This window comes from Vanellus vanellus (genome assembly GCF_965231255.1).
Source record: "Vanellus vanellus genome assembly, chromosome: 14".
In the NCBI taxonomy this organism is placed as follows: Eukaryota; Metazoa; Chordata; class Aves; order Charadriiformes; family Charadriidae; genus Vanellus; species Vanellus vanellus.
Window position 1 is genome coordinate 15,695,136 of NC_138919.1, and position 12,008 is coordinate 15,707,143.

The window sequence follows — 12,008 nt, forward strand, 5'->3', positions numbered from 1 at the left end:
AAAAAATAAGCTTGAAATACGGGTTTATTCAATTCGTTAAAGACATTGTTCTCCTGAAACAAAGGTGAGACCAGAGAGGACTCCCACTGGGAGGGGAGGAAGGCTCAGCTTATGGGGTTTGTGCTTTACTTCAGCCAATCAACTTCTTTTTGCAGAGGGGCAAACGTTAGAGTATTTTGTCTCTTTAGAGCTTCCCTGCAGGGTTTTGGTTGTGGGAGAAGGGAGAAAATGGAGGCAGGGAAGACACTGAACCGCACTGCTTGAATGGGTGGGCTCTGCTTTGTGTCAGGCAGGGGAGACTTATTTTCAGCGAAGTCATCTGTTTTATGGGGCAGAAACACAGATCTGAGGGATGTGGGGATTGGAAAGGGAAACAAGCAAGGGCTCTGTTGAACAGGTACGACATCTCCCATTGAGCCCAAAAGCTTCCAGCAGGATGTGGTCCCTCTTGGCTCAGCCACTGCTTTGACTGAAGGTTAAATCCTTTGCACCTAGGGACAGAGTTTGAATACACGGACTCAGAGAGTGAGATCAAGATCAGGAAGAAGTCACCCTCAGGGCTGCTGCGGGGAAAGAAGGGGCCGCTGGAGGCAAGCAACATCCCGCCGAGCCAGGCCCCCAGCAGCCTCGACTCCGGATCTGGAAGCACTGACAAGGCCAAGCTTGGGTCTGAGAAAGGCCGCAAGCTGAAGAAATTCAAGTCCCCCAAGGACTTGAGCTTTGAGTTTGGGCTGGAGGCCAGCGATGATGACCTGTGGAACCGGCGCCGGAGTGAGCGGATCTTCCTCCACGATGCCACCACGTCCTCGGCCATGCTGACCCCTGTGGCGCCTGCCAGCTCCACTCCTGTCTCCAAGCCTGGGCGCTGTGGCAAGGGGGCACCCATGAGCCCCAAAAAGGAGGGCAGCAAGGGGAAGGAGAGAAAAGAGCTAAGCAAGGTGAGGAATGCGCTGGTAGAATTGATGCGGGACCCCTGGGAGCTGAGGGTGAGGGGAGGGTGATTAACTCCGCTAGGGCAGAGGAGAGTTGAATCCTGTCTCGGCAGTTACCCCAGTGCTGTTTGGCTGTCCCTTGCCACCCCTGCCAGCCCCACATATGCCTGGAGGAGCTGTCAGGCTTGGATCTGACTTGCAGGGAGTAAAAGCCTGTTGTGTTTGAACAGGGCAGGTTACTTGTGTCATCTTCCATGTCCCAAATCTATCCTGCTTGGATTGGCCAGAGTGGACATCCTGTATTAAAACATCTGTGAAATCTTTCTCCCTCTCTCTGTACAACCTTGTCCGCTTGCTGAGCTGTGGCCCCCTTGCTGGCCTTTAAGGCTGTCACCTTTTACACGGTGTCTTCCGAGGGCTGTCTCTGGCTGGTGGTGGCAGTGATCTTTGGGTTGCTGGCTGTTCATCTTGGCTGAAAGCTCAGCTCCCTCTGGCTCCGGTTCATTTCATGGCAGCATTATGGAGGGAGCACCTATTGTGGGGAGAGTTAGACAAGTTATGACATGAGGCCAGCTGGGATCTTCTTAGAGCTCTTTGGGGGAAGATTTGATGGGCAGGAATTGGTCTCCAGGGTAATGAAAGTTCTTGCCAAAGTGTGTGAAGCCTGAAAATAGAGCTGGGAGATGTAGGATGTGGTGTGGTCCTTGAACTAACTGCTGGCTGAAAGTCATCCTACCTGTGCCCAGCCTGCTTTGCTCCACCTTTCCCCTCTCCCTAGGCCTAGGTTCTCTCTTTACTTTTTTCTTTTTTCTTTTTATTTTTAGCAGCGGAAGAAGGGTAAAGAAACACAATGCTGCTCCTCCTCTTCGTCCATGTCTCCTCCTGGCATCCCTAGCTCCCCATCTGATGTTCGTGTCAGCCTGGCGAGTGCCCTGGGCTCCACCAAGAAGAGCAAAGCCAAGGTGAAAGCCAAGGAGGTGAAAAAAGAGGTGAGGGGCTGGTTCTAGTCTGGGTGAACTGGTGGGTTGCTGACAGAGCCCTGCTCTTTTCCAGGACCGTGGCAGTATGAGTGAGGGAAAACAGACATGCAGGTTTTGCTGGGTGTGTTACAGGCAAAACGCTGGTTTGAGAAGCCTAAAATCCAAGGAAGACTATGAGGTAGTACCTGCTGCTACCATCTGGCGTTCGTTTGCCTTCATCCCCCAAATTAATGAGCAGGCAGAATTTTCTCCAAGTCTGCCACAGGGTGGAGAGAGAGCCTTCATGAATGACCAAGGAGAGACAGTGATCGGAGTTGCCTTGCTCAGCACTGGGTGAGCCAGGTCACAGCTGGTTTCTGGTCCACTGCTGTAGCTTGTCTTCTCTTAAAACACACATTACTGTGTCTACTCATGTGATTTCTGAGTGTAATGCTTATGGTCTGTGTGTAACAGGAAGAAACGGCTTGTGGGGCTTTAAAAAGAAATAGGAACAGTGCCTGCTGCCTGTTCAGTGCAGACAGGGTCTCAGGAATAGTGTGCAGAGAGATGGTGAATGCAGAGCAGAGCTACAGCTGTCTGCTCCATAGCATCTCTCCTAACCTCCGTGTGGGAGGTGGCTAGGACGTGTGAAACAGCTTTTGGTCAGCTGTCAAGATCTTCGTTCAACCAAAAAGCAAGTTTGGGTACACCCACTTAACTCTCTGTGTGATTAACATTGCTGAGGGTGGAGACAAGTTTGTTGCAATATCCTCAGGTTATTTGTTGCTGGAGGAAGGTGAGATGGGTTCAGACTGTCGCCTGTTGTCATCCAGCTGACATGCTGCTTGCTCTCCTGCAGAACCGAGGGAAAGGAGGAGCTGTCAGCAAGCTCATGGAGAGCATGGCAGCAGAGGAGGATTTCGAACCCAACCAAGACAGCAGCTTCTCAGAGGATGAGAACATCCCACTGAGCATGCTGGTCGAGCGACCGCCTACACCAGGTGAGGGCAGGAGGGGCCGGGGGCCTAATTGTACAGGTAGAGGAGCTGGGCGAATTTTCCAGAGCTGCTCAGAGGAGGATTGTGCTGCTTTCACGCATTCCTCATCCAAAGCCACAAGTCCTTGGGGTGGAGATACCACTTTTCCAGTCAATTTGGCTTGCCAAAAACAAGCCTTGTTAGAGTGGCCCACTGTGACATCTAGATGAAGTCCAGTCTCTGAGCTGCCCTATTTTCATTTACCGGTATATTACTGTTACTAAGAGGGAGGTACTTTTTACTATTTCCAAGAGGGGAAAATTTTCCTCTGCCAGGAGCTAGCCAGAGAGACCGAGCCCTTTCTGCAAAGGGCTTACTGGCCTTTTCCTAGGGGAGGATGATGCTGGGAGTATGAGGTTTCCTTCTCCCCCTGCAGTCACTTTTTCACGTGTGGTGCTTTCTAATCCCCATCTTGCTCCAACGCCTCACAGCTCCCCGCTCCTGCATAATTGACAAGGATGAGCTGAAAGACGGTCTGCGTGTCCTCATCCCCATGGATGACAAGCTGCTCTATGCTGGGCACGTCAAGACGGTGCATTCACCAGACATGTGAGTTGAGGGGTTACCGTATCTGCCTGGGCTCTGCCAGTGAATGGGGACGTAGCTGATGCAGGGATCGATTTGGGGGTTGTGCAGAGCTGACTGGTGAGAGACTGACAGAGTCTGGCAGGGAGGGAAGGAGAGTTCACTCTGGTTTATCAGCTCTGAGGAAAATCCAATTACCTCTCATTAAATGTTCGCAACTAAACTGGTGGTAGGGCCGAGAGGGAGGTGTTAGCTGACCTGGGTGATGTCTTCAATGTGCCGTGTCTGACCGGGCCTTTGTGTTTCAGATACCGTGTGGTGGTGGAAGGCGAGAGGGGAAACCGTCCCCACATTTACTGCCTGGAGCAACTCTTGCAGGAAGCGGTATGTGAGGCCGAAGGGTGCCTGTGCTTAGTGCCTGAGCCCTGTTTTGGGGTGGAAGAGGCTAGCTGGAAGCTTCCCCCTCCCGCAGCTGGGGCTGTAGGGGTGCCCTGGTCCTGCCTTCATGGCCAGTCTGGGCAGAGGTCCCCTTTGTGTGGGTCACTGCCCCATAGCTGAGCTCTCCCACAGGCCTGTACGCCAGCAGGGACGGTCCTTCACATTGCCCTGTGAGCAGACAGGAGGCCCTTTCACAGCTGGGAAACTGTCCGTTGCCTTCTCCAGAGCTGCTTTGCGACATGCTAGGTGTGGTGGTGGGCTGGTCTGTGCTGGTGCCAAGAATGTCAGTAATTGTCTTCCTCTTGCCCCGAGCAGATCATCGATGTGAAACCACCTTCAGTGCGATTCCTGCCCGAGGGCACGAGGATTGCAGCCTACTGGAGCCAGCAGTACCGCTGCCTCTACCCAGGGACAGTTGTCCGAGGTAAGGCCACCCTGGCTGCTCTGCGCTGTGAACCAGGGGTATCTCAGTCCTGTGTGTCCTGAGGGATGTCAGGCTTGTCTGGGGAAACCCTGGGGTCTGCTGTGAGTATCCTGGAGGTCAGAGCCTGGCCCATTCCTCTCCTCTGCGTCATGCCAAACTCAGTCATGATGCTGGTTTAGTAATATCTTGGTGGTCCAGGAGATGTGTTCTTGTAGGAAGAGGTCTGAGCAAGTAACAGGGAAGTTCAACACACTTCAAAAAGTCAGAATTAATTCCAGCCCAGGCACCAAAGATTTCTGAGGTTGTAGAGGTTTCTAAATCACCTGCACACTCATAGCTCTGACACATCAACTCCCCCCTCTGGTCCCATTAAAAAGCCAGTGAAGAGCCCTGGACAATTCTACCATGGCTGGTCTTGCTTTTGGGCTCTTGGTTGCACTACGTGTGTGAAAGGGAAGAATTACTTAACGAGTTATAGACCAGTGATTCTGATGCAAGAAGGGAGGGTGGAGAGAAAGTGAAAAGCAACAGTTTGTGACTGCTGAGAGTAGTTACAAAATGCAGGTCAAAAAAAAAGATACTGCAGTGAAAACAGAGAAGTGAATTCCTGCCAGAATAGGGGGTAATGGGGGAAAGAGGTGGGAAGACAAACTGGAATAGTTGTTATGTTCTGTTGACTGGGAAATTTTACACTGGGTGGGCTGGTTTAGTATTATCAGGGACTTTCCATTGCAGAGCGAGCCTTCTGTGCTCTCCCTGCACAGCCTAGGAAAGGTGGGGGTGGGATGCTTTGGAGCTGGTGCAGGATACCTGTCTTCCCCCATGTCCCCACTTCCCTGACGAAGGGTTTGTAGTCTTATGTTTGTCCCTAATCCCATTTTTTGCTCCCCCAACCCACAGGAGCCCTGGATCTGGAGGAAGATGGTGATCTTATCACGGTAGAGTTTGACGATGGGGACACGGGACGTATCCCACTGTCTCACATTCGGCTTCTCCCACCTGACTACAAGATTCAGTGTGAGTCTGGCTGTTTAGTTTTTTGCATGACACTTCCCACTATGAAATGTAGGACGTTTCAGGCCACCTGCCTCTGAGATTTTGGGCGGAGTTCACAGACCTTCAGTCGCGAAGATTGCACCGTCAATTAGGGACGTGCAGAGCTGGGGTGCGATATAACCCATAGGGAAAAAGGCCCAGTCCCTATTGCAGAATTGATAGGGATATGTTCCCTGTATCACATCTCTGTTTTATGTGTTATTTGACTGCATTTGACCATCTCTTTGACTTTTTCCAGGTGCTGAGCCTTCCCCGGCCCTTTTGGTGCCCAGCACCAAGCGCCGTAGCCGTAAATCCAGCAAAGACACTGGAGAAGTAAAAGAGGGAGCTACACTGGGGTCAGAGGAGCCCGTGTCGAAGGGCAAAGGGCGAGGGAGAAAGCCAAGTGTCAAGGCAAAAGCTGGTAGGTTCTCACCACTGCCAGACCTGAAGTTGAGAGAGTCCTCGCACAGTTCTCCACCGTTCTCCCTGAGTCAGAGCTGTTGCTTGGGGCAAGATTTGGAGGGGACTGGGTGCACTGCTTCAGTGCAGAGCATCCTTTCATCAGCTTGCTCTGCTGTGGCTACAGTTTGCGGGAGACTGGCTCAGAAGCTGGCCTGTGCTGTGAGAGCCTCCTTCTGTCAGTCAGCGCTGCAGAGCAGGGTCCCCTTTTCAGCTGAACATCTCCACAGCCATCGGTAGGGCCAAAGATGCAGGAGATCTGCAGTTTGGTTCCCCTGCAGTTGAAGCAACATCGCTGGGCATTGCCTATCAGCTGCTCACATGCCCTGGCATCAAGCCAGGCTGCTTAGTAAGGCTGTTGAGTGACAAGGAGTCACCTTGTTGAGTGACCTGTCCCCCTTTGGGATTACCTGAGCAGTGGGGAACAAGCCACTCTTGGCCAGAGACCAGTCAGCATTGGTGTCTGGTTGTGTCTGAGCGAATAGTGCCCATCTGGATGGATACCATCATGCCTTTGTCTGTCTTCCCTTCTGCAGAAGAGGCCGCCTTGCCAGAAGAGAAGGATCAGGTTGAGTCTTCACCTGTTACCTCTTCGGCCCCAGAGAAGCCAGCCTGCTTGAGCAAGTCAAGCATGAAGGGGTCACGAAAATCGCAACCGCTGCCAGCTGGAGGCTCTCCTGCCCCCACAGAGGAAAAGCGGTCAAAAGCCAGCAAAATGAAGATCTCCACTAAGCTGCATAGCCCCCCGCAAGCCACTTACCAGCCTGCTGTGTTTGGCAGCATCCTCGGCACAGAGCCCTACAGCGACCTCCCAGGGACGCTGGCGGCCTTCGGCTCCAGTGATGCTTCGGCGTCAAAAGCCAAGGCCAAGAAAGGGCGGCCTGCGGAAGAGACACAGGAGTTTGGCACCATGGTCAAGGCTCAGAGGAAGCATGACAACGAAATCCTGATCAAGCTGGACCATGAGGGTGTGATGTCTCCAAAGACAAAGAAGATGAAGGAGGCGATGAGGATGCTGGAGGACTCAAACCTGGCCAGTCGCAGAGACAGCAAGAGTCTGTTGGGGCTGGGCTATTCCCCTGCAGTGGGTGTGGAGGGCAAGCAGAAATCTTCCCGAGCCAAAGCAGCTGAGGGAGACCCTTCTCCTGCCAGCTTCGGAGGAAAGTTCAATGGCTCAGTGGAGAGCCTCACTGCTTCGAAGGACCAGGAAGAAAAGGCAGCAGCTCCAGCAGCCGTGGAGGAGTCTGAGAGCAACAGCAGCGATAGCAGCTCAGAGTCAGAAGGAGAAGAGGAAGCTGAGAAGAACCAAGGGGAAGCGCAGGACAGCAGCTCGGCCAGCTCAAGAGCATCCACCCCTCTCTCTTCCTCCAACTCCTCCTCCTCTTCCTCTTCTAGCAGCAGCTCCTCTTCCTCCTCCTCTTCCTCCTCTTCCTCGGCCTCATCGACCTCTTCTTCATCGAGCTCCAGCTCTTCTTCCTCCTCTACTACGGATGAAGACTCATCCTGTAGCTCTGATGACGAAGTAGCTGAGGCCCAGCCAAGTTCCTCGGTGCAGCAAACCCTCCCACCCAAGCAAACTAAGCAGGCAGGGAAATCCCGCGCGTCCTCCCACCCCCAGAGCCAGAAACAGCCGGCGCAGCAGCCAGTGCAACAGCCGGCACCACAGCAGAGCGGCAACAAGAGCAGGCCCAAAAAGCGCGAGGGCATCCACCTGCCCACCACCAAGGAGCTGGCCAAGCGCCAGCGACTGCCGTCGGTGGAGAACAGGCCCAAGATTGCTGCTTTCCTCCCCGCACGGCAGCTGTGGAAGTGGTTTGGGAAACCCACACAGGTAAACAGAGCCTCTCCCACCACTCCGTAGTGCTCTGCTCTGGCGTTTGCCTTGTGGTGCCTCTTAGCCATGTGCTTTCCCTTCTCCTGGGGTGGTGAAACTGTGGTGGCCTGGTGTGTCTCCAGCCAAGGTCCCCAGTTTGCAACGAGGTTGGGGTTGGCCTTCCCTGTGTCTGGGGAAACCGTCCTGCATGGTGTGTCCCTCTGCCCTCTTTCCTGTGGGAATGCCTGTGGACGCTGTGGCTCTGCCGACAGCGAAGGGTGGGATGCGGAACAGGGTAAGTGGTGGTGGGTGGGGGAAACATAGGCGATCCCTGGCTGCTCACCTGTGTGGTCCTCTCTTGGCAGAGACGAGGAATGAAAGGGAAGGCCAGGAAGCTCTTCTACAAGGCCATTGTTCGGGGCAAAGAGATAATCCGCATCGGAGACTGTGCGGTCTTCCTCTCTGCCGGCCGCCCCAACCTGCCCTACATTGGCCGGATCCAGAGCATGTGGGAGTCGTGGGGGAACAACATGGTGGTCCGAGTCAAATGGTTTTATCACCCAGAAGAAACCAACCCTGGGAAGAAACTCAACGAAGGCAAGGTAGGTTGGTGTCCTTTGCTGAGAGGGCTGCAAAGATGCTTGTTCCCTTTTCTTCCCCGAGGATGAGGAAAACACCCATGGCCCAGTTTGTTACTGGTACTGTAATGGGTGTGGTCATTTTGTGGTGTAGGGGCTGCCTGTGGTGTGGACAAGCCTGGTGTTTACTCCTTGAGCAGGAGAGGGGTGGGTTTTATAGTACTACAAAATAAAGACTTGTGTGTTGGTCCAAAAAGAGTATCAAGAGTCGGATTGAGTCTTTTTACAGTGTAAAAACGACTGGCCTGGTGCTCAGAAACACTGAATTTTGCTCACATGTGCAGTGTGGTTCACAGTAGGCGCTTAGTATTTATTGCCAGTAGCTGTGGATGGGGGTTGAGCTTGTGAAGGCACATGTGGTGGGCAGGAGGTGATAGCATGGAAAAACAACTAACTCACCTGCTTTTCATTTCTGTTTTCTCTCTTATCTTCTTCTTGGACACAGCGCTGGGATCAGAAATCAGGCAGGAGTCTGTCCACAGCTTTGCAGGCATCCAACCAGAGGAAGGACTTTATGGAGGTTGGTGAGGTTGGGGGAGGGCTGAGAGGGGACACTGGGGATGCCATAACAAATGCTGCTGGGGCACTGCCCCCCGAGCTTCTCTGGCTCTTGCTTTTTGCTTCAGCTGCTGATTCCGCAGTGCCCAGGGCTTTGGATGGGTGTTTCTGGAAGGATGGGAGTAGGTGCAGGTGGGGGAGCAACAGAGGGCTGGTCTCCAGCACCCACCTTTGTATTTGCATCCTTGAAGTGAGGATGACAAACTCCTGGCCTCCGTATGCCCCTCTGTGCGCTGAACAGCTGCAGTGTTCCCATTAGTGGGAGCTGAGTGAGAGTGAGGGCTCAGGTCTAGTGTGCTGGACGGATTGTGTCCACGCTGCCCATGGGCCCATGCAGATTCCCAGTATCCCACAGCAGGGAGTTCTTGAGTGTGAGCACAAGCCCCGGGCAATTGTGATGCACGTTTTTCCTGCATATTGAAGGTGATGTTGTAAATGCTGTGAGATCTAATTGCTCCTTTTCTTTCCGTCTCCCTCCTTCTGTTGCTGTAATGCAGCGAGCTCTCTACCAGTCCTCTCACGTGGATGAAAACGATGTCCAGACCATCTCACACAAGTGTCTTGTTGTTGGTCTGGATCAGTATGAGCAGATGCTAAAGACGAAGAAATACCAAGACAGTGAGGACCTCTACTACCTTGCAGGGACCTATGAGCCCACTACGGGCATGATCTTCAACACCGATGGGGTCCCTGTCATCTGCTGACTGCCTGGGGGACACGTGTCAACCCCTGGGAAGGGACGGGACAAACCTGAGGACGTGCCTGTTCAGACGACATGATTGTTTCTTTCAATGCTCATGACTTCTGTGTCACACTACAGACAGGAGAGCGCGAGAGACACAAGGAGGAAGGAGAGGGCTGAAGAAAGGGATTGGGGGAACAGTTACAGGACTTGAGGAAGATGCCGTTGGGTGGTGGTGGTGTAAGAATCCCAAGGCTCTTCTGGAAGTGGCTTTAAGTAAGGTGACACTTGACCAACTTCTCCCTTCCTCCTTTTGGTCCAGGAAAGCACATGGGTCTCATGATCATTTCACCAGCGGGACCCCCCAGCAGGAGGGATCCCTTTTGTGTCATTTGCCCCCATCAGTAACTCGGAAGCTGCCTGTATGTGGAAGGACACCCGCTAGCCTTCTGCATACGCTCCTCTCCGTCCTTATATTCCCTTTCCTGCTTAGTTTCGCATGACCCTTTAGGAAGGACAGGGTGAAAGAGAAAGGAGATGAGTCTCTCTCAGCGCCTCGTCTCGATCCTCTCGGCGCCGTTTTGCGGTTCCCTGGAGGCCTCTGGCCAGCAACGTGGAGCGCGAAGGGGCAGAGCTGGTCCAAGCGCGGAGATGGCAGAAGAGGTCCTCCAGGCTATGAGGAGCCTGGTGGAAGATGAGCCAACATCCAGGCTGGGATGCTGCTTTCCTACTGCCTTTAACAAGCAGTCTGAACCCACCTTCCCCATCCCTCTGCATCCCTCCTGCCCTGGAAAGGCGCAGGGGGGAGCAAGCGTATGGCGAGGGGGTGACACTTGGCAAACAAAGAACTCATCTTGGAGCATGCAGTGAAGGGGGGGCGGGAAATAACTGGGAAAAGCTGCTGCTCAGTGCTTGGAGCGGAGGAGACCACAGGCCATTGGATTTTGGCATCCCTCACCCAGCTTTACCCCCCATGCCTTGCCTGAAGCAGAGACGTAGAGCTGCTGGGAAGCCCTCACCCCTCATTTGAAGGGAATGAAGCCTGGCCATGCCTGCCTACGGTGTTTCCACAGTCGGATCAGAGCCCCACTGCCACCTTGGGCTTGGGGAAGGGACCATTCCGCTTGCTCCATCCAGCCGGCCAACCTCCCCACGGCTCCCGGAGAGCCGCCACCATTGCCTCCTCTCTCCCTCCGTGGAGCTGACCCACCGTCTGGCTCCCGCTGGGCACACGCCGGACCTGCAGCATCACCGCCACCACACCAGGGTTGCACCCAGGCGGAGGGGACACCGGAGGAGAACCACGCAACGATGCAACATCCTTGCACTTAAAACAAAACAAAATAAACTCCCAAGAGACGCACTGATCTTTGCAACTACCGACTCGCACTACAGATTGCTAGGACGCGGAGCGGGGCCCGGCTCGGCCGGGAGCAACGGCCCAGGCTCCGGTGGGGAGATGCTTAAGACAAGGACAGATTGGACACTATCCGCCCTGGTACAGGCTACGTACCAGAGACTGGAGGCCGGGGCTCAGGGGAGAGGGACACCCCAGCGACGTTACCCCTCGTCCTTTAAACGAACCACATGGTGCTGAGCTCGTACCATCTCCACCCCGGGGCCACCGGCGCCTCAGCGCGGCGGATAGTCACGGTTCTAGCCTGTACAGTTTTAATGTACCAAAAGACTCTTTAGCCCTCCTGTATTATAAGTCTTTAAATGGATTCAACTTTTTAATTATAAATATAAATATAAATATATATATATAAATATAAACTTTTTAAAACTGTGAAAAAAATTATGAAATTCTAAAAAAAAAAAAAACCAACGACAGAAATGAACACAGTCTGACGTTTAGAATATTATTTTTTATTTCCTGTTGGATTGTGATTGTAAATGATCTGGGAACAGGCACACCCCCCACGCTCAAAGTGTACTGTACTTCTAGAAGCAAATTGTGTGAGCATATTTTAAAGAGCGAGAGAGAGCGCGCGAGAGAGATTTTATGCTAATGTTAAATAGAAAGCACTTAAAACCCACTGCCTTCTATGGAACACAAGGATATTTCAGACAATCGAGAGGAAAGGAGAGCCAGGTTTTTGTCTTTTTTTGTTTTGTTTTGTTTATGTTTTGTTTAAAACAATTTTTTTGGCATTCTGTTTGTTGGAGAACTCCGTGTGATCTTTTTTCATAAAAAAAAAAAAAAATAATTGAAAAAAAGCAACCCAACGAAGCATCTTTCTTTGTCTCGCTTGTCCTGACTGCGGGGTTTTTCTCCCCTTGGTGACGATGGTCGTGTTTTGGCTCAGCCCCTGCCCCGTTTTTGGGGAAAAAGACCCAACCCAGGTGCCGTGTGGCTCTTCGGGAGCCCCCGTCCATCCGACAGCCCCGCTGTGGGGTGGCACTGACGGACGGGATGGGACCCAGGAGTGGAGGTCTCTGCTCGCTGCGGCACCTCATGTGCAACTTCTTCCCTGTATGGTGACTCCTGTACCCCGAGTCCTG

General features: G+C 53.0%; 1 protein-coding gene across 1 annotated transcript in view; it reads left to right on the forward strand.

The window, feature by feature from the left end:
- The window catches only part of TNRC18 (trinucleotide repeat containing 18), a 58,564-nt gene extending 46,837 nt beyond the window's left edge, over positions 1-11,727 (forward strand). Inside the window, exons 17-28 of the mRNA XM_082490460.1 lie at positions 496-938; positions 1,757-1,921; positions 2,751-2,892; positions 3,360-3,477; positions 3,762-3,837; positions 4,207-4,315; positions 5,216-5,332; positions 5,610-5,774; positions 6,349-7,643; positions 7,991-8,227; positions 8,709-8,783; positions 9,319-11,727. Of these exons, the coding sequence (XP_082346586.1) occupies positions 496-938; positions 1,757-1,921; positions 2,751-2,892; positions 3,360-3,477; positions 3,762-3,837; positions 4,207-4,315; positions 5,216-5,332; positions 5,610-5,774; positions 6,349-7,643; positions 7,991-8,227; positions 8,709-8,783; positions 9,319-9,525 (3,149 nt within the window). The 3' untranslated portion in view covers positions 9,526-11,727. The remainder of the gene's footprint in view (positions 1-495; positions 939-1,756; positions 1,922-2,750; positions 2,893-3,359; positions 3,478-3,761; positions 3,838-4,206; positions 4,316-5,215; positions 5,333-5,609; positions 5,775-6,348; positions 7,644-7,990; positions 8,228-8,708; positions 8,784-9,318) is intronic.
- The last annotated feature ends 281 nt before the right edge of the window (positions 11,728-12,008 follow it).